This window comes from Miniopterus schreibersii, assembly GCF_964146895.1.
Source record: "Miniopterus schreibersii genome assembly, chromosome: 2".
Taxonomy (NCBI): domain Eukaryota; kingdom Metazoa; phylum Chordata; class Mammalia; order Chiroptera; family Miniopteridae; genus Miniopterus; species Miniopterus schreibersii.
In genome coordinates, this window is record NC_138102.1 from 107078230 (window position 1) to 107104960 (window position 26731).

Genomic DNA, 26731 nt, shown 5'->3' on the forward strand with positions numbered 1-26731 from the left:
GACGGGGCCTGGAGGGGTGCCTATCCCTCTTCAGGCACACTTGTGTGCTTGTGTCTACCTGCATACACACACTCACACTCATAGTGAGCATACATCTGGGTCCTATGAGATGGATGTCTGTGGACGCCCAAGGCTGGGTCCATGCCACTGCCTGATATCAAAACCACCAGAGGACTGCCACTGTGACTGTTCAGTGAATGATCTTGACCAAAGGGGCCAGGAGACACAGGAGGAGGGCCAGGGGATGCAGACCCCTTGCAAGGTGAGCCCCACCCGGGCCTGCCTCCCTGAGTCCCATCCAGCTTATCCAGGTACTCTTTAGGCTCCCTCACTGACCCCATCCCACCTCAAGCAACTTTTCTAGACAGAAGAGTGAATGAAATAGGATGAACCTTTTGTCATAAAAGACAAAACACTTACTTTCTTTTAACTCCTTACTGGGCATCCTGGTGTGCTCAGCTCCTCTGAATCATAGATTTAAGTCTTTTTGCTTTGGGATGAAAATGCCTTATTCTAGTTTGGGGATGAAGACAAATCAGTGGTCCAGGTGGGGAGACTACCACTCTGGGGTGAGATGGTCTGAGGGTCCAAGGCGCAAAAGGTGTGTCTCCGCTTGAAATGCTTGGCTGGAAGCCTGATGGTCAGCCAGAGGGGCCCCTCGCCCCTGACCTCTCCCTACACCCTGCATCAGCTGCAGCCAGCCAGGGTGATGCCCACAGTAGGACGAACGGACCACAGGCTCACTAACAGGGGCTGGCTGGGCATCATGGTCAGAGGTGTGTGAGTACTGGCTGCCTGAAGGCAAAGAGCTTTAAGGGGAACACAACTCAAGCACGCTTCTTTGAGCCTGGCTGTCGCTTGCCGCCAGGAGCTAGTGAGAGTCATGGGACGTGAGGTCAGTGCAAAGAGTAAACCTGGGAGCTGACAGGACCCTGGTCAGTGTGGTCAGTGGGCTCTAACAGGGCTCCCTCTCCCCTTCTCTCCCTCTCCCCATGTATCTGCTTCAGTTGTACGGGGGTCACAGCCCATCTGATGAACATGAACGGAAGGCCTGGGATTTCCTTGCAGAGGAGGAAAAACAGCAACAGCAGGTGGTTCTAGACACAGTTCCTTTATTATCATGCGCCCGAGCTAGAGACCAGCTAAGGAAGGGGCGTATTTACCACGAGAGCACTTTCTCCATATGCGACAGGTTAAGGCAGCTTCACTGTCTCTAAAATATTGTGACAACCCATACCCAGGGCAGCCAGTTCCAGTTGCCTGTCTGGCTTCAGTAACGTTGGGCTGCCTGGAAGTATTCGTGGTGCTTGCACTGGTGTCTGTGGTGCCCAAGCAGGAGGGAAGAGGGCACAGGAGGCTGAGGGCACATGGGGCTGGGCATTGTGCTGAAAGAGAAGATGGGGGCTGAGAATGGAGTGGGGCAGGAGGCGGTGGGAAAATGGGGCTGGACTGTGAACCTGTTCCCTCTGGGCAGAGGACCTGGGCACCTGCTCTGCCAGTCAGGGTCACAGACCCACTCAGAGAGCCCCACTCAGTCCTAGTCCAAGGTCAGGGCTGGTGCTGCAAGAATGCGCAGCAGGAGAGGCACGTTCCTGGCTGCGATGAACTGCCCACAGAGGCACCATTTCACCCTTCCCGCTCACAGAGTGGGACCCAAGCTAGACATCCTGATGGGTTTCTGATCCTGGGGCTGACATACCAAAGAAGGTGACCAAGTGTCCTCCTTAAGGATGTGATCTAGAGCAGCAGTTCTCCAGGTGTTGTTCCAGGGCCAGCAGCATCCACGTTACCTGGGAACCAGCTAGAAACACAAATCCTTGGCCCCATCCCTCTGATTTGAAGCTGGAGGGGAAGGAGAGGGCAGTGATCTGTGCCAAAAAGCGCTCCAGCCCGGCTAGCATGGCTCAGCAGTTGAGCATTGAACTATGATCCAGGAGATCACACTTCGATTCCCAGTCGGGGCACATGTCAGGGTTGCGGGCTCGATCCCCAGTCAGGGGCGCACAGGAGGCAGCTGATCAATGACTCTCATCATTGATGTTTCTCTCTCTCTCCCTCTCCCTTCCTCTCTCTGAAATCAATAAAGATATATTTTTTAAAAGCCCTCCAGGCAATCCTCATGCGCACTCAAGTTTGATCACTGCCATCCTTGGCGGATGTGAACGCCACTCAGCGGTGACACAAGATATGGGTGTTCCTCTTAGCCAGTCAAACCACCTTCCCCATTTCTGTCCCCAGGCCCAAAGTGGCCAGTAAGTAGAAAATGTTTTCAAGGCTGACAGTAGGATGGGTGGTGGTGAAAGTAACTTGCAATTCACGTCCTCTGCCTTGAAGCCCTGAAGATGGACCTGGAGTAGCAGATTCTGAGACCAAAACTGGCCATGGGGCATGAGGGTCCTGGGGACACATCACTCTGGCACAGCACCCCCACCATCCTCAGTGCCAGGCCTGTGGCCATGCACAGGGTGGGCATCCTGATGAGATTCCAGGCCCAAGACAGCTCACACTGTGCCCACCCAGAGCCCCGTATTGGCAATAGAGGGGAGGGAAGGAAGGCAGGAGGTGGTCACCTCCACCACCCAGGGACTTCCTCCCTGCCCGGGGTGGCTCCCTGAGTGCATGAGGCCTCACGGGGCTGGGAGAGGCATTTCCTTCTCTCTTGCCAGCCCTCCATGCCCCAGACAATGGTCTCCACAGGGGCATGAGATTTCATATCCTGCTTGAAGATTCTGCTTGCTGAGGGAGGTCTGCGGCCACTTTGGTGTCAACGCTGGCTCCAGAGGTGATAGGCCAGGTGCTCCCATCAGCAATGGCCCCCAGGCTCCTGCCTGAGACACTTCGCCAGGGAGTCAGCTGTCAGCCTGAAGGAGTCACACTTCTCTTCCAACCTGGACTGTGCAGGGCTCCAGTGCTGGGGCCAGGTGGATGGTTCCGTCCAACTTGGGGGGGGGGGGGTGAGGCTGCCGCTATTCCAGAACACCCCCCCAAGGGACACGCTGCTCCTGAATGTCAGCCTGGCAGTTCATTACAGAGATGGAGAACTGGGGATGCTGGGGAGGGAATGGTGTGACAACAGCCATTGCTGCTGACCAGCAGGTCTCTTTTTTAAAAATATGATTTTTATTGATTTTTTTTTTTTAGAGAGAAAGGAAGAGGGAGAGGGAGAGAGAGAGAGAAGGGGGGGGGGGGAGGAAACATCAATGATGTGAGAGTCATTGATCGGCTGCCTCCTGCGCGCTCCCTACTGGGGACTGAGCCCAAAACCCAGGCATGTGCCCTGACTGGCAATTGAGCCGGGGACCTCTTGATTCCTTGCTCAACGCTCAACTGCTGAGCCACACCTGCCAGGCGACTGGCAAGTCTCTTAACTTCTCCGAGTCTTAATTTCCTCATCTGTGGAGGGGGGGAGTATACTGCAATCCCTACGTGACTAACACATTCTAAGCACACAGTAGGTCTTCAGTAAATCCAAGGCCCTGGACACCCACCCCTACATGGCTCTGCCTGAGGAGCTCCTGGAGCTGGGGAGAGAGAGAGAATGGTCATATTTTAAACAAGCCTTCATCTCCCGACTAAAGGCCAAGTTACACTCCTGTCTCCCCAAACTCACGTTATCCATGGAGTAGGGGTGTGCCACTCCCTCTGGGTGTGGCTGCCCTGTGAGCTGAAGGAGAGAAGGGCAGCTTGGGGAGTTCAGGGTGAGGGTGTGGTGACCTCAGCTGTGGTAAGACCTCTACAAAATGCTGGCTCCCTTTCTGGACCTGGTGTGCCAGGCCTTCTGCCTACACAGGACTGTGATTGCTGTCAGCAGGCATGCCCTTCTCTCTCCCAGGGGTACTAATGACAGCAACAGCCTCCTAGCAGTGACCTGGGGGAGCGGTCCTGGGTGCAGAACTGCATGCTCACAAGCAGGACCACACACCCTGTAGGGGACGTGGCCCCAGCTCTGACTCCAGCCTTTGGGTGCCCCTTGGGGATCCTGCCATACCCTGGGCTCAGTTTCCTGTCACTGTGTCTCATTGCCCAGACCATTGGCATAAAGTAGGTCACAGTTCCAAAAAGTTCTGAGCTGTTCTCTCCCTCTGCAGCTTGGACCAGCCAGCATCCTTGGTAACTCTCTGGACAAGATGATGCCCAGCCCAGGAGTCACAGCTCATCCTGCCCTCTGCCAGGCTGCCTAGTGTGACAGGAAGTTGGGCAGGATGTGGGGCTCCCCTGGGTCTTCCCCAGTGACAAAGTTGTGCAAGTGATGCCCACCCAGCACCCCTATCCCCATCTCCACAGGCTGGGTGACCTCAGTAAAGAATGAAGGGACCCCACTAGGGCAGTCATGTAACAGGCCACAGCAGCTCCCTCCCACTGGCAGCAAGAGAGCACGGCTCTCTCTTTCTCTCACTTGGTGAGATTTGTGGGTCTGACTCCTGGCCCTGCAAAGAGCTTGGGAGTCACCGTCACCTTTTATTTATCTGCATGAATCCCGGGAAGCTGGAAGGCAGCAACTTCCCTTGGAGGACCACACCACTGTTTCTTTTGTCCTTGGAAGAATCTGGGATTTTTAGGAAAGCTGGTCTCCCTCCTAATGAATTTGTATCAGCCACCCCAAGGACCTCTAGGTGGGAGAGCTCAGCCAGCCAGGGTCCCCACCAGCCCCTGGAGAGTCTCCAAGGCAGGGAGGCAATGTGCCCTGGGAAGCTGGTCCTCCCTTTGTGGGGGAGGCCGCCTCTGTTCTGAGCGTGTGCAGTTTCTGCACAGTTGAGGGCTGTGCTGGGGACAGCAGTGACCGTGTATGGGAGAGATAATACCCTTCACCCAGGACTGACCCAACTCAGCCAGAGCTGAGCTCATCAGACTGGGGACTGGACCCAGTGGGGAGGCAAGGGTGGCCTTTCTTGGCCTTGGTTTTAGCATAACAAGAGCCCACCTCTTGCAGGTGGAATGGAAAGAATGGAGGAGGGTCTCCAGGACCCTGAACTGCAGGACTCAGTAGGAAAGTGTGGAAGACGTGTGGGGTTTTCCTGTTTGCGCCTCCCACTTGTCACAGCCTCTTGGAGGGGTCTCTGTAGCTGTCTTAGAAGTTGACGCCTATTCTTTGCAAAACTGCCGGCATCTACACTCTGTATTTTCTAGGATTTGCTTTCTGTTCTTAGTACCTGGCAAAGTTCTTCCTGAAGATTCCCCAATTCAGACACACGAGACAGAACCGTAGGAAGGGACTGTCTTCACTTTGGTGAGCAGAGCGAGGCCCCTGGAGGCTGCGTGGTGGTGGTCCCATGGTCAGGGAGCGTGGACCCAGGACAACAGACAGGGCAGAGCACCCCTCTACTTGGAGCTTCACCTTCTCAGTGGCTCCAGCTTTGCAGGCTCTGCAATTTGGTCTTCACCGACATTAAGAGTTAAAAGTTTAAAACCTTGACAATCCTGAGAATCAGGCCAGAGATGAGAGAGATTCCTAAGGGGCAGATTCCTAGAGGCTGGGGCTTGGGGCCCTGTCTCCCTGGGGTCCTCTCCTGGGGAAGGCCCCCAGGCGGCCAGTTCCAATGCAGCATGTGCTGGTGTAGCCAACTCTCCCCACCTTGTTCCCTGCCTGCAGCTCCACCAGGCCGACCACTGCCCAAACCCGGCTCCTGGCTGCCTGCCTCAGTTCCCTCCACTCCCAGTCCCTGCAGCAAGGAGCCAGGCCATCGGGATACTCCTTTCCCTAGAGAAGGTGTTTGCCGGTGGGCAGATCAAAGGCCTGGGCCTTCTGGGGGCAGAGAGAACACTAACTGCCCCACCCTGACGCATTTCTGGAGGCTCGAGCAAAGCCCCCAAAGCCTGCGCAGAGGGAAGAGGAGGGCTGCTTAGCTCTGGTGGGGTCACCCTGAATGCCGGGTCAAGTGGGGTCGAGGTTTGCAGCCCTTCGATGTAGTTTCAGGAGCTGGGAGGGAGCAGAGTCCAAGTCTCTCTCACCTCCCTGTGGTCCATGGAAGCCTCTTGTCTGTTGTCCCTGGCAGGGTCAGTCCCCTCAGGGGGTTCTCGCAGGGAGCACTCAGAATTGGAGGGAGTTGCTGAGGGTCCCAGGAACTGCAGGAGCCATGGTCTTGGGTACTTGGTGGGTCTGAAGGGGGTGGGCACAGGGAATGGGGACTTTCTGGGGGTTTCTAGGTGAGCTGATGTTGACTCCACAGGTCTGGCAGATAGGATTTGGGCCCCTGTCCTTGTGAGGGGCAATTTGGAGGGGGACACGGTTGGCCATCAGTGAAAATGCAGCTGGAGCCTCCGGTGCAAGCAGCAGGTGAGGACCATCCCACAGGTCTGCCAGGTGGAGAAAGCAGAGGGGCAGAGAGATCAGGACCCCAGAGTTATGCAGGGCAGTGCCCTACAGCTCCCTTCTTATGCGGAGTGCACACCTGGGACCTTGATAAAGGCAGGTTCCCACTCGGGAGGCTGGGGTGGGGGATGGTGCTGAGATTCTGCAATTCTGACAAGTTCCCGGGGATGCTGGGGCCTCGTGCAGGGGGAACATGCTCTGAGAACTATCACCCAGGGACCTCGGTTTAGGGCAGATGACAATCTGTAGGCCTGAGTGGGGGCTGAGGTTCTGCACTGCTAACGATCTCTCAGTTCTTGCCGCTGATCTGTGGTCCAGAGTTTCTCCAGAGACAGTAGACTGGTGCCCGAGCGGCCTTTCTCTAGGAGAGTCTGCCTGCATCCTGCTGCTCCGACTCCAGAGCAAAACCAGTGGCCACCATGGATTTTGGCTGATGGACAGAAACCACTGGGAAACCGAGGCTCTGGGAGGAGCAACTGGAGGTCACCAGCTCATCCTGTAAATCAGCATGGAACGTAGCACCAAACAAGGCCATAGGAGCCTGCCTGACAGCCCCATCCTCACACCCACTGGATGACAAGGGGCTAGAGCATCCTGCCCAGAGCAGGGCTGTGCTGGGAAGTCGCTTTTTCCTGGTCTCACTTTCTAGTCTCTATACCGCAGAAGCCCATTGCTCTCCGCCTCCATTCGCTCTTCATTTGCCTCCTTCCTCCTTCTGCCTCTTCCTCTCCTCGCTCCCACCCGAGGATGCAGCAAGGACAAGACCGGGATGTGTTAGACCAAGGAGGCCCACGACTGTGATCATGCTCCTGACTATGCTGTTGGATCCTGGGGCCTGCCTGTGGGAGAGGGGCACAGCCTGGGCAGCCCCGTGACCGTCCTGTGGACATGGGCCAAGGTGCATTTCCCCAAATATGGGAACAGTGCCCCGTCTTCCCCAAACCTTCCAATAGCTGCTGCTGACCAAAGGGAGGAGGGCAGGCTGGTGAAGGCTCCTATGGGCTGGGGCACTCAGATTCTCTCCACAAGGCTGGCTCAAGGAGGTGGTGAAGGATACCCCCTTCCTCCCCCCTCTCCACCCAACGTGGGAGGACGGTGGGGCCTGTGAACAAGAGCAGAGCTAATCCACCGCAAGTTGAAAGGCGGCTTGAGAGGCTATTTTGTCTCCCACTGGCTTTTAGCAGGCGGTTGTCACAGCCATTCCACCCAGATGTCATGCAGCGTGCCCTCTTCTCTGTCCTCCCTCATGGTTTAATGGCCTGTCCTGTGGGGTTATCTGGATCTTTCTGATCCTTGCTAAGGGGGAAGCCAGAGGGAGCAGGTAGATTAGCACAGACTTTTGGCTACATCTCTTACACCTCATGCCAGAAGAAGACCGGGAAGGCTGAGCTCCCCAGCATGCACACTCTGGTATGAGATGTGTGTTCCCAGGGTGCCTCCCAGGGTAGGCACAGTGAGGATGGAGGTGTGTGGGCCAGAATCTCATCAATGCATGTACACACACACACACACACACCACCCTTATGCATGCAGTGTACAGGGGTAACGGATGCACTCATCAATGTGTGTGCACATGTACACACTCGTGCACACACACACCACCACCCTGATTCATTCAGAAGGGTAATGGACACTGACTATCAGATCCCTGAATGAGCGGCAATGTCTCCTTCCTGGCAGAGGACATCCAGAAATCAGCACAGACACTCAAGCAACCAGACCAGAGTGAGCAGAGAAAACACACAAGTTGACTGCAGGGGTGGGAGATAGCAGATGATGGGTCCAGACAGGCCACCTGGGCCCAGCTTACGTGGGATATGGCGTCCCCTTCTAACAGCTGGTCTGGATGTAGCACTTGGCACACACGGGGCTTTTAATCCGAGAAGCCCACATTCTTTCAGCTTCTTTTGAGGTTTTTGAGCCAGCACCTGGCTGTCATCAAGAGCATCAAGGAAGGGCCAGAAGGCCCCAGGAAGCCATTCCAAAGTGATCTTTGGTTTCCCTTAGTGCTAGATTCCCTGCAGATTCCAGTGTCACTGTCTTGTGAGTTTTCTGGGCTCTGTGACATGTTTCTATCCTGCAGTGTGGGAATGTTAGGATGGGGTTGGGCTAACTTCTCTTTGGAGCTGTGTGGCCTTGGGTGCAGTTACATCCCTCTCTGAGCCTCAAATCCCCTTCTATCAATAGGAAAACCTCTGCCTTCAAGCTAGATTTCCTCCAGTTCCTGGGGACCAGGGAAACAAGACACCATCTTGGCCCTGTCTATCCTGAGCCTTGAGGACCTTTGAAATGCCAGGCTGGACATGTGTGGGAAGGTGCCTGGTGCCTGCTCCAGCCGGAAGATGACTGTGAACCTGGGGACAGGCCTGGTGTGAGCCCTCCTTCAAGGCTGGCAGCAGACCTGGACTCAGGTAGCTTAGTTCCAGCACTGGCCAGCAGAGGGAGCTGTAACCCGAAGCTTGGCTGCTGCAGAGCCAGCTGCAGAGAAATGGAGGGGAGAAACTGGGCCAGGACTTGGGGTCCACGGTGGTTGCCAGGAGAGGTGGTGGCCAAGCTCTCTCTGCGGGACAGTAGGAACAGTTCCACAGTGAGCTGGACCAAGACTTCTCATGGTGGAGGTATGAGTGGGGAGGAGGCATCTGTGGGCCTGCAGGCGTCCTGCCAGACACCCTGCAGGCAGTGTGCACTTGTGCCACCTTGACCTTAGGCTCGGGGCACTGGCCATCAGTCCCTCATTCCTGTGGCTCCACTGCCTCTGTCTTCAGCTTCTCCAGGTTCTCCAGGCCAGAGAGGTAGAAATAAATGGATGGAGAAATGATCCCGGCCGGTCAGCGTCCATGCGGAGCAGGCCCCTCAATGCCTGAGGCAAAGAGCAGGTTTCTGGAAACCTCAGGTGATTCCAGAGCTGAGCAGCCTCTTTCCCAGACCCCACGGCAGCTCCCCTTGGGGATCAGTATGTGGGCAGAAGGCCTGCTCTGGGGAAGTACAAGATGGGCCATTTTACTGCCACCTGGGGTTCCCTGGGCCTGCTCCTGAACGGGGCAAGCTGGTCTGGCCAGGAGATGACCAGGGCTTTTGGGAGATATAATGTGCCACGTGGAAATGATAAAAAGAATGATGGGGACTGTTTACTGAGCACCTGCTATCTGCTCGGTGGTGAACCATGTGGTTTACATGTATATTGCATCATCCTCACTAGTCACCAAACTAGGTATAATTAGCCCTCTATCACACATGAGGAACTAAGGCTCAGAGGTGGATAACTGGCCCTAGGTTGTCTTGTCTCCCTCCAGAAGGGAGGGCCCAGTCAGCTAGCCGGGAGCTGGGCCCTCTTGGCACTCAGGCTGGTGCGGGCCAGCAGCAGTGATCTGGGAGACACCCACACTGCTCGCCACCGCCACTCCTGCTTCTCTTCCCATGGAACTGTGTCAGGGGAGGGAGTTTGGGAAAGCAAAGGACCAAGGAGGCCTGGGTCACAGCTCAGAATGAGACCCTCAGTAAGTCACCTCTCTGGGTCTCAATTTTCCGATCTGTAAAATGGGGAGGAAACTGTTACTTGCCCAGCTGGGTCTCAGGTTGTGGGGAGCCATTGAGGGAAAGTATCGGAGCCACTCTGAAGTCTACAGTTTCCACTATGGAGGCCTTCACCGGTGCTGGGTGCTGCTGGTGTCGAGAGCACCACCTTGTTCTTATCTGGTTGGGGAAATGATCCACGTTTTGCAGGTGACATTGAGGGACAGGGAAGTAACTGCTCAAGGTTGCACAGGAGCAGAGGCAGGGTGGGACCCAGGTCCTCTGACGGGGAGCCACTGCTCTCACCTCTTCCCTTGATGGTGCTTAGAGTACCGGGAGTGGGAAGGGTGGAATGGGACTGAGCTCCCTCTAGAACCTGCTGGGCTGCAGCAGGAGTGTCAGGCGAGGTGGGCATGCAGGGCCCTTGCTCCCTGTATCTGCCCCTGCCCCTGGGGGTGCCCTTCCTGACTCCTCTCCTCTTGACCTGGGACTAGAGTGACCCATGAGAGTGACACTAGCTTCCTGGATGGTGGCTGGGGGAGGGGCGGAGTGGTGAACCAGAGCAAAGGGAGTGGCTCATGCTCAGAGCAGAGCTGGGTGCACACAGGGGAGCACATATCCATAGGTGTGTGCACATACATACACACATGCACAAGCACACCTAAACACATATACGTGCATCCAATCCCCACCATGATGCATGCGGACACACCCAGGGCCCCACACATACACAGCAGGCTGCACACACACCCGCACGTGCACACACAGGGGTGCATGCACATACCTGAGCCCACACTCACACTCCTCTCAGGTCTCTGTTCCTTACAAGTTCAAGTGGGACCCCCGGCCCCAGGCATTTTCCTTCATGTCTCTGAGAAAGAGAGTAACCATGTGACTCATCTTTGGCTGCAAAGGGAAGGGAAGAGGAGGGCAAAGCAGAATGTGGGTGTGCAAAGGGTCAGTGGTTTGAGATCACAGCCCACGGAACAGGGGTTCAGACTCTGCTAGACAGCCCCTCTCCTCATCTCCTACTCACTCACCTGCAGGCAGGCCACCCCGATGCCCACCGCCCCCATGAGCAGCAGGTGGTTGGCCAGGAACTGTTCCAGTTTGGTGATGCAGCCTCCCTGTAAGGTAACAACAGATCACACATCTTGACCCAGAAGTGGGCGAGGATGGGGAGAGAAGGGCTGGCTGGGGTGCTGCATCCAACTGACTGAGGGAAGGCTGGAGACTTAAAGGGCCTGGCCCAGCCTTTCAATGGCCCACAGGCTCTTTGGGTGACCTAGGGCAGGCCATGGTGTCCTGGAATCTCTCAGTAGCAGGTGCTTGTCCCTGTGGCTTTGTGCAGATTTTTGAAGGCCCAGCACGGTTGCTTTCTGGCCAATAAATAAGTGGGCTCTGCTCCCCCTGTCTGCCCTGAGCCTGCCTTTCGGGGCACCTGGATGGCCAGCTGGGCCCTCTGCATGCGCCAGCTGGAGCTAGGTTGCTCACCTCCACCTTGTAGATGTTGGAGGGGTGGGCCCTCTGGCCGCAGCGCACCACCACCGTCTTGCAGCAGCTGTCGGGCACCAGGCGGCCCTCGGCCTCCCGAGACAGGATGTAGGCGCTGTGCCGCCAGTCTGCAGAGCTGTTGCTTCCGCAGCACTTGAACTGAGAGAGACAGAGACTGGGGGTGAGGAGCATGCATGGGGCAGGCTCCTCCAGCAGCGTGGCTCCAGGGAGCAGTACCGTTATTCAATAGTAACCAGCCCGTTTTGCTCTCGCTAGGATTCTTCCCTTCCCTGGTTTGGAGCAGGGGTTGGTCTCATTTCAGGCAGAATTTGCCTGCAGGTCACCTGAAGGATGGTATTAATGACTGATAATGCTTAGCGGATTACCCTCCAATGGACAATTGCTTTTGAGCTCAGCATAAAGCCTAACTTAGTTCAACAGAACAAATCACTACTGATTCAAGGTAGACTCTCCAATTAAACACCCAGACATTTAAAGAGACTATGCTGGTGCCTTGGGGCAGGGAGTGTGTGTGAGAAGATGGGCCTCGAGGTAGATGCAAGTGGGTCCCAAGAGTGTGGGGCTGTGTGCTTTGGGGGTGGAGCCGAGGGTAGGGCCATAACCATAAGAGATGGTTTTCTGGTCATCCAGGGAGGCAGAACCCCAGGGACAGGGACCCAGCCTTGCCAGAGGTTCCCAGGGCCCCATTCAGGCCTTGAAACCTCAGAGCCCCCAGCCCTGCAGGAACACAAAAGGTATCCCAGAGGCTACGGGGCAGGCAGCTCAGCAGTGACCAGAGGGGAAGGGTGTGAGTGTTGACTTGGGCCCTGCGTCTTGCTGCACCACCCCAGGGCAGGGACTTGCCAACCCAGGTCTAAAGTGATTATAAAACAGGAGATTGGTTATTTCTTGCCCTTCTGGTTTGGGGACTGAGACATACAGACAGTCCCTACCTTGGCCACAGGACAGGGCTGTGTGAGGTGGTCTCTGGAGTGAGAGGTGCAGGTGGGGTGGGAGGTGCATTTAGTCTATTCAACAAGTGTTTGTTAAGCACCTACTGTGTGCCAGGAGTGAAGCTCAGCACTGGGCTGAAACATGAGTTTATCAAAGCTTATCACTGCCTGTCCACTAGTAGGAGAGACAACAGGGGCTTGTGTGTGGCAGAGGAGGAAGCAACCAATGGCTCTGCTCATGGGACAGGTCCAAGGACGAGGAGACGTCCCAGGAGTCAGCAGAAGGAAGAGCACATGGACAGAGCCTGGAAGAGCAGGGCCTGTGCCAGGAGTCCTGTGCATCTGTATGTCTGCGTGTGCATGTCATCTGGACAGGTAATTTTGCCTTTCTGGGCTTCACTTTCACCATTTGTAAAGTGGAGATAACAGAGTGCCTCACACCGGCTGCTGTGAGGACTATGAGGCGGTTCACAGACAGCCCTTAGCAGAGAGTCCTGCCCAGGGTCAGCAGTCAGGGAGAGACATCTTCTGCATGAATCTTTGTCACAACTGCATGAATAAAGGTAGGCGGTGTCATTCAAATATTCGAGGTGAGGCTTGCAGTCACTGCCTTCTTGGGGCTCAGTTTCCTTGTGCCTAACATTCGGGCCTGGGCCCACGGTCCGTCATGGACCTTGGGTTTTAACTGCTCCTTGCCAGTGAGAGGACCCATGTCCCCATGCCCACCCACAGAGGACTCCGGCAGTGGCACCATGCTCGCGCCCAGCTATGCCCTTCCACCTGGGCAAACCCAGGCCCTCCTTCTTGGTCCCTCCAGGTGACCTCCCCAACCATTCCCTCCACTCTGAGGGTCCCCCCCACCTAGCACTGACTGCATGTCACCTGTTGCCCGGAGGGCAGATATTTGGGCACAGTTACTCATGTGGGAGGCCCAGCAAACATGGACTGAACTTTAGATGGGCTGACCAGCAGGGAGCGGGCTAAGCATACAGGTGTGGGTGCACCTGTGTGTACATGGGTGACATTGGCCACTAGTTGAGAGGACAAGAGACCCCTTCATGTGGAGCTGACCCGGAGCTGTGTGTCTCAGGGAGATGGAGAAGGTGCCTCCCAGCTGAACTAAGGTGCCCCTAGAGCTCAGAGCCAGCCACCCTCTACTTCCTCTCGTTGCCTTTGTTCCTGCAAAAAGGTCAAGGTCTCAGGCTGGGTCTGTAGTTACAGGACAGAGCAGAGACCAAAGAGTGTGGGTAGGGTGGCAGAGTGGGCAGGCGGAGCTGCCTCAAATGCTCAGACCAGAACCACCAGACCCTGGAGTCCAGCTGTCTAATAGGAACTTCTCTGATGACAGGAATGCCTCTAGCTGTGCTGTCCAACTGGGAGGCCACGGGCCAGGTCAGCCGTGGGGAACTGGAAGTGAGGCTAGTGAACAAGGAACTCACTTTCATGTTACATTTAAATAGCCACATGTGGCTAGTAGCCACCGTTTGGGACCACACAGGTCTGAGGCCTGTTTGTCCCTCCCCTCCCTCTGGCACGACCGTGGGCCTTCAGGACAGATTGTGGAGACTCTTCTTGGAAAGTCCCAGTGTTCTGCCAGACGGTGCACATCTTGAAAGTTCTTGCAGTGGCTTAACCGAAATACCTCTGCCTGTCACTCTTATGGGGCCTCAGCTGTCCTCACCTCTCTTCCCCAGGGAGAGCAGGTAGCCCAACAGTGGAAGGAGCCGGGAGGTGGAGCTCTCCTGGGACAGCCAGAGGGAAGGCGGCAGGGTGGGGTTCAGAGGTAAGTCCCCGGAGCCAGGTGGAGGGGAGGGCAAAGGAGGAGAAGGAAAGGTCAGGACTCAGAGCCCTTTTCACGGTGGTGAGGCTTCTACATACGTACACACTTAATGCTCACGCCCTATGAGCTACTGAAGTCAACAGAAGGTAAGTGACTTGCCCAGGGCCACACAGACAGAAGAGACGGAGTCAAGATTGGACCCATGTCTGTGTGGCCTTCAAGCCCAAGGGAGGCTTACGTCCTGCTGTAGCCGGTCTACCGAGGTGGTGATCTCCGTGGCTCCAGGCTGCCCATAGTTCTCAGACAGAGTTTGGGCCAAGTGCTGCTTCAGTTCATCACTCAGCTGGAGGGTGGAAAGGGGAGGTGGATTAGCAGAGCCCCCACCCCCCCTCTCATCCTGGTCTCCAGGCCAGCTCCTAACCACCCCAGCTAACTCTAGAACCCTGGGTACTCCCAATGGTACTATGTGGTGGTTTCCCAGAGAGTGTCACGGGACCCTCAGCACACAGAAGACAAGGGCAGAGGTGTTGTGGGCAGAGCTGAGAGCCAGGCTGGGGGAGGTGAGATGATATTTTATGAGATGATGTTCAAAATATTTACAATCATTATCCTGTGGACACCCATCAGTCCTATAGGTGCTGGCTTGAAATAACCAGCATGGTCAACTGTCCCTACCAGCTGAATATCAGCCTGGTCGTGACGCTGAACCCCTGGTTCAGAGGGCACCCAATGGGAGTGGACCTGACTGGCCCCTTCCTTGTCTACGCAGGCAGGTGAAGCCTGGTGCTATCTTCATAGTCAGCACGTAACCCTGGCCCACGCCTTTCTCCTTGGATGTCCAACGGCCGGATTCATGCCCCACTTCTCCTAAGAAGAGGAGAAAACCACCCCCTTCTCAAGGAAGCTTCCCCTCCTGGCTCCCATGTCGAAGACATCTGCATGGACAGATGGATGAGAGAACTACTGGAGCTGGGACAAAAAGCAGGACCCAGATGTGCCGAGGGATGCTGGGGTCTGGGGAGCAGGATGGCCCTATGTGCTGCTGTCTCAGTTTCCCTGTCACGCTGCACCCCTCCCCCATGCCGTTGCCTCCTGGGGTGCTGATAGGGAACGTAGAGGAAGAACTTGCACTCACCCTCTGGTAGTACACGTGGGCCAGGACCCCCGCCACCAGCTCCACGAGGAAGATCACCAGCAATAGGCAGAAATACTAGGAGCAAGGAGAGATGGTCACTACGGGGATCGGGCCTGGGGAGGCCAATGGCACTTCAGGACTTCTATGAAAATGTTTTCCTAAAGCACTGAGCAGGAAGGGTCTACCTGTCAGGGACCCCACCACCAGGTCATCTTCCTTTTCCCAGCAGCCCTGGGCATGCCCACCTCTGCTGGCTGCTGGCATGGAGTTCTCCACTCACCAATCTGCTGTCAACCAGTTAATCCATCCATCCATCCATCCATCCAATACTTATTAAATACCTACTATATGCAGGTTTCATAAGTAAGATGGTTATTGCCCTCAAAGTTATTGGTGGTAGGGGGACAGATAAATAAATAATCATAACGATGTATTCTAAATGCTACTATGGAGCAATGCCTAGAAACTATGGGTGGTTCCTGGTGGGGGCAGGCAGTCAAAGAAGGCTTCTTGGAGGAGGTGACACCTGAGAGGCATCTCTAAGGATGAGTGGGCATTTGCCAGGTGAAGAAGTGTATGCCAGGCAGAGGGAAGAGCATGTGTGAAACCCGGAGAGTGCAGAAGCATGGGGTATTTGAGTTCAGGGATATGGCTGGAGTGTAGGGGCCACAGCAACCAAGGCTCTGGAAAAGCACAGGCAGAGACCCCAGGAAGGGCACTGCAGGGGGTTCTCAATTCCCTCACCACTGTCTAGCCTGCTCCAGGCTCGGGCCGCTCTGCATGCTTCACAGCCCTGCTGACGCTGCTGGCTGGTTTCCTGGCCATGTTCTCAGCTGTGACAGGCCGCATCCTGCTCCCACTCCCACCTGGTTTTACAATGAGGGGGGCTCGGGACAATGCTGGATCCTGGTGTGTTCTTGAAGGAGACAACCGGTCAGAAATGCGCGTCAGACACACGTGACTGGGAGGGGGCAGGGTGAGGGAGATGGTGCAGGCTACAGGGAGGGAAGAGGGAAATAAGGGGGGTACGGAGGAACGAGAGGAAGAGGGGAACACGGTTGCCTGAAACTGTCCCTTCTGTGCAAGCACAGCCCCTTCTCCTGAGCTCTGGCTGGTGCCACCTCCTCCCCGCTCCAGGCACTGCCCTTCTGCCTGGCCACATGAGGGCAGCAGCCCACGGTCCCTGGGTCACTGGGCTGTCTGCCGGGAAGGGCCAGCCTGCAGGTGAGCTCTGCAACGCCAGGGTCCATCAAGTGTGGCAAGAATGTGGCCAGAAGGGCATGAGGGCAAGTAGGAGACAGCTGGCAGGGGCTCCCCAGGGTTGACTAGTGGGGACAGCAGGAGGGCAGGGGCTGTCTGGCCATCGCAGAGGCAATGCCAGTCCATGGGCCTGGCCTGTAGGCCTTGCCCACTGGCTCCCAGGGTCCAGCAGGGGGCTTAGCAAGGGCAGGATTGAAGCAACACAGGGGAGCGGGCTTTTCACAGAGAAAGAACTTTGACTCTAGAGCAAGGCTTCCTTTTGAGTTACGTGAACCACCTGCTTCTCCCTCAGGCGTTTTATTGATGATGGCTGGGAGCCATCATCTCCCAGCACCGGAGCTGCTGCCACCAAGCGAGAGGGAAACCTTCAGTCTCTCAGTAATGGTGCCAGGCCTGTCCCTATCCCCATCACTGTGGGACCCCAAGCAAGAGGACAAATGGAGGTTCTTGGCCCCCCTCTTTTCCTGCCCCAGGCTCTGTGCTGCGCCAGGAAAGGCCCCTGGACTGCACGTCGCAGTTCTGTCCGCCCTCCCCACGCCCAGGCCCCGAGGTTCCCCACTTGGTGAGGGTGTGGAGGAGGCTGGGTGTGGTGGAGTGTGTGTGTCGGGCTGGGGGGGAGGGCACACCAGCCTCAGGAGCCCTGTGCAGGCTCTGGACAGAGGCTCGGGTATCTGCAGAGGGTGTTCCAAGCTCCTGGCCCCAAGATGAGGTCTCAAAGTGGGGAAGGTAGAGGCAGGTTCCTTGGGCCCCATGGATTCTTCCTGCCATGGGAAGGGGTTTGGGTAAAGGGGGCTGGGTTTGGATAAAGGGGGCTGTGTGTGCCCGGGTTCTCAGAAGGTGCTGAATGTGGCTGGGACCTCTCTGCTTGAAGAGCCTGGGTGTCTGATACAGGCCCTGAAAACCTGAAGCACGGTGGTGGCATGTCAGCTGACTTGGCTTGAGTCCAGGCTCTTCCACTTGCTGGCTCTGGACGGGTGGGTGACCTCTGGCACTTTGGTGTGAATGAGAATGTGCTCCAACGAGAAGAATGTGACTCAGTGAGTTGGGGGAGCTAGATTTCAGCCTCCCCGGTTCCCTGTATAAGACGCAACCTCCAGGGCCATAGGCGGTGGCCCTGCCTGTGCAGCTGAGCCAGTGGGTGGCTGAATCCTGCCCTGCCTGCCCCAGGAGGACCCGACGGGAGGGGAGTTATGCTTCATAGCGATCTGACCTGCTTCCTGCTCCCAGAGCTCATGGCGAGAGCATGAGGTGAGCCGCACTTGTCAGCCAGTGGCAGGCAGTCACCCAGGCCAGCTGGTTGCCCTCCTGAGAGCTGCCAGCCCACTGGAGAGAGCGTGCCAGCTGGTTGCCCTCCTGAGAGCTGCCCAGCCCACTGGAGAGAGCGTGGCTGCGCTGACACCCACCCCCCCGGTGCATGCACTGCAGGGCCTTGGGGATGTGCCTGACCCACAGCTCCTCTCGGCCATGGGCGCACCTTCCTGCTGGCTCCACATTTATCCCCTCCCCCTGCTCTGGGGGAGGCCAGCGCTCATCCTGCCACAGGAACGTTTGGGCAGCGGCTGCCAGTTGCTCCCCAAGCTTTCTGGTGCACCCCGCGTGTCCTCTGTGGTGTGGGAGGAAGAGACGACGGGGCCACTGCCAGCTTGGAGGGCAGCATCTTGCTACCTTCCTTCTGCTGGGGGCGGAGAGGCTTCTCTCTCTGTCACTGCTGTTGGGTGAGTGTCGCACATGGATGGCGGCCCTGGGGAGGTCGTGTTGTGCTGCTCTCTAGGAAGTCATTGCCACGGTTGCTACTGAAGCCCGGGGGGCGGCGTGTGCTGAGGAGGCGGAGAGACTGAACCATGTCCAGGATTCAACGGCCAGCATTTAATGGATGAGCACCCCTCCTGCCCAGAGCTCCAGCTGTAAAGATGCCCTTGGGGATAAACCAGGGCCAGGTTGGGGCTCTGGGGGGACTAAGGGTGGGTGCCAGGGATTGGACCTGCTGGGTGCTCAGTGAGCACAGGCGTTGGCTCCAGGCAGCAGCTTCAGCAGGTGTGTGACTCACCTGGCAGGGGAGGCCCTGAATCACACCTCCTGGCGACAGTCCCTGAGAAGCAGGTTCTGCTTCCTGGAATCTTGCACTGAGGGTCCTGGCATCCCTGCCTCCGGACAGAGCCTGGCAGTGGGGCAGGCTGATGAGGCTCCTGCCTGGTGAGGCCATGAGCGCTAACAAATGCCCCACCTCTGCGTCTCTGCCCTTCACTTCACTGGTCTTCCCTGGCTTCCTCCGTCCAGCCAAGTCATCACAGGGTCCTAGGGCACGGCTGGCCTGCAGATCTGCGCGCGAGCATTCCTTTTGTTCCTGCACAGTCCCTCCCTGTCCCTCAGTATGCAGCTCAGTCATGGCCTGCACCTCCCGCCCCACGAGGGCTTCGCCTGCCTCGGCGAGGACCTCCTGCTTTGCTCCTTCGCTCCTCGGCTAGACTTGGATCCACCTGTGTCCTCCAACTGCCTGCATGCTGTTCCTCACGGGACAGTTCCTCGTCAGCCTTGGCTGGATGAGCCACATAACATTAGTCACTGCTCTGTAGAGGTGGCTACTGCTTCAAGTGTCACCCCTTGGTCACCCCAGAATGACTGTGAGCTTCTGGGAAACAGGGGCCACTGTGCAGCTCCAGGTCCAGCCGCATGCACGGTGGACATGCCTGCTTTCAGATGTGCGCACATCTCACAGAGCACCCTGTGACACAGCGGGGACTGGCCGGAGCAGGCCAGTGCTTGGGGGCAGGAGCCTAATCTTTCCTGGTCTGTGGGTAGCACAGGATTGTTACTTTAATGTAAACCAATGTCTGGAGACTTTTATGTTGTTGTCACAACTGGCAGAAGTAGTGCTACTGGCATCTGGTGGGTGGGGCCGGGATGCCACTGATACCCCACAGTGCACAGGGCAGCCCCCCCAGGAGCTCTCAGGGTCTAAGGCGGATGCTGGAACTCGATTTGCATGTGTCCCTACGCACTATGGGAGGCACAGAAAAGATCTAAGGAAGGTTATCCAGGCCCTGAGAAGCCTGAACTCAACACAGAAGTAGATGAGGGGTTTTACTCTGTACCTTCCCCCCCGAGGGGTGGAACCTTTGCGGCACCCTCACCTACACAAGGGCCAGTGAGGCAGAGAGAATGCCACCAGTCCAGGGACATCCAAGAGCTCTGGGTGCTTCCCTGGGGACAGTGTGTTGTCTGAAGCAGCTGTAGGTCCCTCCCGCTGTCCCTAATGATCTGGGCAGTGGGACAAGCTGCCATAAAGGGTATCTGACAGATTGACTAGGAGGCCTAAAGGTGCTGGAGTTCTCCTTTGCCTTTAAGTTTGGTGTTGATTTTGAATTATTAAACAAAAGTCAGTAAAAAGTTCTGATACCCTGTGTAGTATTTCGAGCAGTCAGTATTTACTGGCCCCAGGCCATCCTGCTTCTCCCCGCTGACCATGCCAGGCAGGGCCCTGCTCCTCCAACGAGCCTTCTGCTCTCTTGAGAATCCATCTCCCAGCCTATGGCCTAGGTTTGGAGGTGATAACCCAGCTCAGGTTGCTGGCCTCGTTTCTCAAAACCGAGCCGAGGAGCAGAGGAAATGCTGTTTTCCTACAGTGGGAGCAGTGGAGAGGCATCCTTTACACACCCCCAAATAATAATAACAATCCTTCCATGGAGGAATCAGCGTATTATCACCTGGGTGGCCCCCATGAGAGCAATGCCAGCACGTACCAGCTCTCCCCAGGTGCCAGCCCCTCTGTGAGCACTTCCCATGCCTGCTGCAGCCCCTCAGATGGGAGCAGAGCACCACTCAGCACACCACCGGGGAGGGCAGCAGCAGCCCCACTGAGTCCGTGAGCGCGTGTGCATGGAGAGCTGGAGGAGCCTGTCCAAACGCGATTGGCAAGAACATGTTCGAGTCAGGACTGAACACAACGATTCTGGCTGCAGAGCCTGTGTGCCTCCCTGCGGTGTGCTGGCGTCTCCTAACAGCTGGTGGGTGGGGGTGAGCTCCTGGAGCTCCTTAGGGTGGAGCCAGCAGGTTCAGGTGGATACAGGTGTCAGGAAAGGTGTGAGAAAGTTGTGATGGAGAGACCAAGGGGACATCCAGGAAACCCCTAACCCTAACACGTGAGGATCTCTCAGTCCCCATTCCTCCCGGCCCTGCCAGGCTGCCCTGTTCCACCAGGTCCCCCCAAGTCCCCTCCACCACCTGCTAGCAATAGCACAGCAGTGGCACAGCACGGGTTCCAACGCCTATGCCGGCCCCCTCTCCCCTTCGCCTTACTCAGCCCAGCCTAACTTATCTCAGAGCCTAGTCACTATCTGCACACGCTGGGCTGGGCCACACTCCCCGCTGCGCACGGTGCCTGAGCACAGTGAGGCCCCCGCTCTCCCTGTGCAGCCTGCCTGGGGCTTGTTGCCCGACCACGTCTGTGTTTCACAGCTATCAGCCATCAGCCTCAGCTCGGGCAAGGCCCACAGGGCCCTCCCTGAGCTAGAAGTTCCTGACCTTGACCTCACTGCCGACATCCTCCTGAGCCCGATCTGACCCGCGGGCCTCACACCGGTCCCGCTCCCGGGACTATGTACACTCTGACCCTTGTTTGCCCTCCTGCTCTGACCTGCATCTTGTTCTGTCTTCACAGGCCCTGTGCATGGGCGTGAGCCTAACCCTTCCACCCCAACTCCTCCCTGGCCTCCAGCCCACTCAGGTTTTTGCGCCGGGCCTACCCCTGCTCTCAGGGCTGCCTCCAGTCCTTCCAGAAGTGGCCACCTGAGTCTTGGCCGTTCGGAAAGCAGAATGAGAATTCCAAAGAAAGCTCTTACAGCTTCTGCCCCAGAGCCCTCAATAAGAACGATGCTATTTCAATATGTGCCCAACTGGACCCCAAACAGAAGGAACCGTTTGGTAAGCACGAAATGGGCCCCAGTCACCTCCCTCCTGTACCATTTACAAAAAGTTTTTTCCTTTAATTCTTTAATGGAACAGTTTGAACTAGAAGTTGGATATTTCCTAAAACTATATATAGATCCAAAATAAAGCTGGGCCAGCACAGTACTTTCTGAATCAAACCAACACTTTCCTTAATGAGAGGCTCTGCAGGAAATATGCAGTGATGTTTCTCACTGTGACATTATGGTGACTAATGATAAATTGAGTCTTCAGAGGGGCTGAGGAACCTCCGATGCATGGGATGAGCTAAGGTCCAGGTATGGCTTCTGTCACTGGTGCTATAAGACAAGGCAGCTCAGCATCAGCTGGAGCCATCCTTGAGGTAGGTTTTAAGAACTTTATACAACTGGGCTTCTGGAATTTCTCCATTGGACTGATTCTGCCACGAAGAAGGGAGCTTCACCGAAGCTTTGCTCCTCTGTCTCCACCATTCTGCACAACTATAGATGGAAACCAAGCTACGCTCAGAAAATGGAGGCAGAGTGTCCAGGGACGGGAGGAGGAGCACCAGCGTGTTCTCAGGGCAGCGAGGCAACAGGCAGAGAGAACAGAGATGTTGCCAAGGTCAAGTGGCAGGGAGAAGGGCCAGCCTGAGGCTCCCTGCTCTGCTGTGCGTGAGAAGATTACAGCGTGAGCTGAGGGAGAGCAGGGAGCTCAGAACAGCCAAGGCCAAATGGGAAAAGATGGAGCCAGCTGTTTAAGCGGCAATGACCTCAGGGTGCATTATTTTCTGGCCATTAACCATGGGCTGGAGGCAGTCAGGGCTCAGAGGTGCAGCTGCCTGGCCTGCTTGTGCAGAAAAGAGAGGATGTGGATTTGGGAGCCTCAAGCCATTCCTGCAACAAGATGTCACTGTTGGAAGGATGAAGGTGACCTCCATCCCTCCTGGCCCCAGCCCAGAGCTCACAGCCTGGGCCCTGCAGCCACAGCCTGCTGAATGCTGGGACTCAGCCACCACACCTGGGGCTGTTCTCCAGGAGGACTCTGGGGTGTGCTCTGGCTGATGGCTGATGCTAATATCCAGCTCTGGCCCAAGGGGTCAGGAGCAGAGAAGAGGGCCAGGGCTGGGGCGAGGAAAGCTGGGAGACTGAGTGGGGCAGTTGGAAGAGGGCAGGGGAGGCGCAACCAGGCCCGGGGAGGCAGGAGATATTCAAGAGAATCAACAGAAGGCAGCCAAGGCCACCCAAAGTCCCAGCCAAAAGGTTGAGGGGAGCAAAGATCACACTGTGGGGGTTCTCAGGAGGAGAACACAGTTTCAGAACTATAAGCCAGAGACAGGCGTCCACTGGATATCATGCCGGGACAGCTGAGTCCAGACTGACTGGGCTGAGACAGCAGGTTCCAGTGGACAGCAGGGCCTGGCCAGCTGGCTGAGGGACGACTACCAGACTTCCCTGAGGGCACACAGCCCAGGGAACTCGGAGGATGCTGCTGCCCAGTGGATTTGGCCGTAGGGCAAGTAACGAATTGCTGCCTCCTACTAGCCCCCCTGGAAGAGCCTAGAGGTTCCTGCTGGCTCTCTTCTCACAGGCTGTGGACAGACGTGGTGCAGCCTGCAGCCACCTGGGCACATGCCTGGAACAGAAGGGATGAGCATGGGCCAGGGCAGGACAAACAACTGTGGCAGGGATGCCAGGACGGGAGTGATGATGGTAATAGAGTTGGCTACAGGGGGAATGGGAAGGCTGAGCAGGGGAAATTCCTACCTCGCCTAGAGGTTAGGAAAAGTCCTAGGGCTCAGAGAGGTAAGAGCTCTGATCAAATTCAAACAGGAATTTAACCTCCACATGGTCCTTTGTCTTTTAATATAGGCGTTTTGTCTTCCTCTCTAGACTCCAAGCCAAGAACCAGGTTTTAGTCTCTTTTGTGCTTCCTCCCCTTCTCACCCCGTCTTGTGCCCAGCAGGGCAGGGAGTTTTGGAAATGTGTTGGAAATCTTGTGGAGGTTGATGAATTAGGCAGCCTCATCAATGGAACGTGGTGTATGAGTTGCCAAAAATCAGAGAGGAGGAGGTGGTGGAAATTAACTGGCTGTGAAAATTGCTGTGTATGGAAAATTTGCTGCCTCAGGTGGGCAGTGATCAGGTACATCCCCTGCAGCCGAGAAAGGTGGATCTTGAATCCAGGATGGTGCTGCTCAGAGAAAAGAGTGACGTCACACAGGTGCTCTGGCTTGGGAGCCCAGGGCCAGCTTTCTTCTTTGAAGATGCTGTGTGACCCTGGGTGAATCACTCACCCTCTCTAGGCATTCTACTCAAAATGTGGGGCTTAGATGGGAAGAATGCGTTGGTGCTGCTGCTCCATCTGTCTGTGCAGTGTCAGGACCAAGCCTCTTCTCGCCTGGCCTCCTACTTTCCAAAGGGGACACCTGGAGGAACACCCCTGCTTCTCCCCCTTTCCTTACTTGCTGATCCTCTTATCTGTTTGGCGGGAAGGCCTCCTTCCCTCCTCAGGACAGCCTGTCATCAAGATGCCATATTCTCTTGCCCGGCCGGGCATGGCTCAGCGGTTGAGCATCGACCTGGGATCCAGGCGATCGGGGTTCGATTCCCGGTCAGGGCACATGCCCAGGTTGTGGGCTCGATCAATGACTCTCTCATCATTGATGTTTCTCTCTCTCTCCCTCTCCTTTCCTCTCTCTGAAATCAATAAAGATATATTAAAAAAAAAAGAAGAAAAAAAAGATGCCATATTCTCTGCTCTCCACCATGCAATGAGTTTCGTGAGGCAGTTCAGTGAGGTGTGCAAGCTTGTCCTTGCATAACCAGAGCTGAAGGGTTGCTAAGGCTTCTGCTGCAGGGATAGAGCCACACACCCCAGCCAGCAGCATTAGTACTAAAGATGACCTTTGACGGTCATCTCTCTATCTCCGGGTCTCATTTTCTTATTGATTCTAAGCTCCTCTAAAACAGTGTGATGTATGGTTTGATGGGGCAGGGCACTGAGAGTCAGATAGAGGCACAGCTTCCCAGAGCCAGTACCAGGACCTGGCACGAGAGGAGCATGTCCAGACAGCTACCCAGCCACCACTCCGGCCCTGGTCCCACAGGTGTGGGGGGATGTGCGGCTCTGAGTGGGTCCTGCCCTCTCTTCTGCCCATGGCTCTTGGCAGGGAGTGCAGTCAGCTTCAGCTCCCTGGTAGGGAGTACCAAGCAAAGTGGGGTACACAGTGAATCTTTAAATGAGTGACTTGCCTCCACATGCCCTTTTATCCCATCAGCCCGTGAGAGCAGAGAGGTAATACCGACCACCCTCAACAACCTCCACAGGACCTATGTGGAGATTTTCCACCCAGATCAATTTCCTCCCTGCCAGCCCACTGCCAGGCCATCCTTGGGGGGTGCTTGTGCAATAAGGTTCATCTTAACATCAACAGGAGTGAAATGTCACTGGGAAGGAAAAACATCTGCAGGGACCCATGGGCTTCCCCATAATTGGTTGAAGGACCACCTGCTGTTTAGATCATCTATTCTGAAGCTCCCCTCTCTCAAGAGGCTCAGTTATCAGGGTACTGATCACTGTGCTTCCTTAGGTTACAGGGTCTGTAGCTCGTCTCTTTCCAGTTATGTGGTTAAACCCAGAATCCGCCAAGGAAAGGAAGCTGAAGGACGGAAAGGCAGTGAGTGATCCCCAAGTAAACTCTTGGATTGGGGATGCAAACAGATGCTGCTTACCTGCCACCCCCACCTTCCTGCAACACAGACACACACACACATAGACACACACAGACACAGACACACAGACACAGACACACAGACAGAGATACACAGACACACACATACAGATACAGATAGACACATACACTCTGTCCCTCTTGGTCCAGCCCTGCTCTGAGATTTGCTCAAGGCTCAGGTTAGGAGTGGGGAGACAGGGAGCCCCCTATGGCTGATACCGTCCCACATAAGCTGAGTTGAACTTTTCTCCAACTAGGTGTAAACACTTTCCATGGCGCACTAACAGCTGATTTCTGTCACACTGCCAGCGCCCTGAGGCTTGCTCTCCACTGCTGAGTGAATCTGGAGGCAGGCAGCTAGATCACCGACCTCCAACCCTTACCTCAGTGCTTCAATTTCCAGCTGGCAGGCAAACCATGGGTCCTGCCTGAGTCATAAGAAAGGTCAGTCCCGTTCCCTGTGTGGGAGGCACCCCGAAGGAGGGGCATAGGCCAGCCTGGGGAAGCAAGAAAGGCCATGGAGCAAGCCTTGGGTGTTGACCGGGCCCTGCCAGCTCCTGGCCTTGCAACCTCAGGCAAGTCTCTCTCTCTGTGGCTAAGGAGGTGTGGGGACCCTGGGAGCAATGGCCCTATGAATCACTCCATTTGTTTAGGTCCCTTCTCAAAAGAGCTTGGTCATCGTGATGGTGATGTAAATGTAGTTACAGCCACATTTTATGATCTTTACCTAATATGGTGACTCGTTCCCTAAGACCTAAAGTGCCTCCTCATTATCCTCACACCTCACCCCATATAAAAATGGGGATGTCAAGGTGGCCAGGGGTGGCCGACTGACCTCCCTGAGGTCCCAGAGCACTTTGGGGAAGCTACACTACAACCTGCTTCCAAGCCCTAGTCCTTGAGTCAGGACCTATTGCCCTGGTTAACCAAGTCTGCATGTTTTTGATGGAAGTGTTGCAATTTGCAGGCCCCTCATTTTCAGAAATTGGTTCTAGAACTTCTTACTTTTTAATCCATCCCATAAATACAAAAGAGCTCCTGACAAAGACCCAGGTTAGCCTGGGCCATCTATCATAATCTTCATCTGGCTTAAGACATAACTGGTTTCAGGGCCCATGTTCAAAACTCTAAAAATATCCCTTTCTTTTGATCAGGGTGGCATCTGTCCTGGTCATCAGTCTCAGGCTTAGACGGCCTGAACTGTCTGGCTTTCTCATGCAGCCTTCCCTAAAAAAAGAAGGGCTGGTGTGAATAATTTAAACCCCATTCCCGTTCCCCTTTCAGGTTTCTGATGCCGAGTGATCATCATTTAAGCACCAGCCAGGATGTGCTATTCCTGTCCCTGATGAACATTTCCTTCTCGGGAAAGTGGCTTTGAGGGGCTGCAGATGTGCCAGGAGGAAGGGCCCAGGCGGGCATATGTGCGCCTGTGTGAACTGGATGGCCCTCCCCCAGTGGTTCTTGGGACCTTTTGATGCCAGGTCCCTCCCTCCCCCAGTCCAAGTTGGACGCACCTCATACAGATGCCTGGTCTTTCACCTTTCCCTCTCCTCTTGGGAGACCACTTTGAATAGAGCTCACAGAGATAGACTCACTGCACGTCTCTTCTGGAGTTTCCTTCAGCCTTTAGCTGATTAAAGATTTCAAAA

At 55.8% G+C, this 26731-nt stretch overlaps 1 protein-coding gene across 3 annotated transcripts in view; it reads right to left on the minus strand.

Annotated features, from left to right (window-relative positions):
- Positions 1-1112: 1112 nt before the first annotated feature.
- TSPAN11 (tetraspanin 11) overlaps positions 1113-26731 on the minus strand; it is a 66299-nt gene continuing 40680 nt past the window's right edge. Inside the window, exons 4-10 of one of the 3 annotated variants that reach the window (XR_013998135.1) lie at positions 15186-15260; positions 14289-14393; positions 11318-11476; positions 10864-10950; positions 10608-10694; positions 1700-6294; positions 1113-1385 (exon numbers count right to left, since the gene is read on the minus strand). Coding sequence is in view for 2 of the 3 variants with exons in the window: in XM_081128058.1 (XP_080984184.1) it covers positions 10620-10694; positions 10864-10950; positions 11318-11476; positions 14289-14393; positions 15186-15260 (501 nt within the window). In the remaining variant the exon portion in view is untranslated. Of the gene's footprint in view, positions 6295-10607; positions 10695-10863; positions 10951-11317; positions 11477-14288; positions 14394-15185; positions 15261-26731 lie in introns of all 3 variants that reach the window. The other 2 variants (XM_081128058.1, XM_081128057.1) reach the window with 2 other exon arrangements.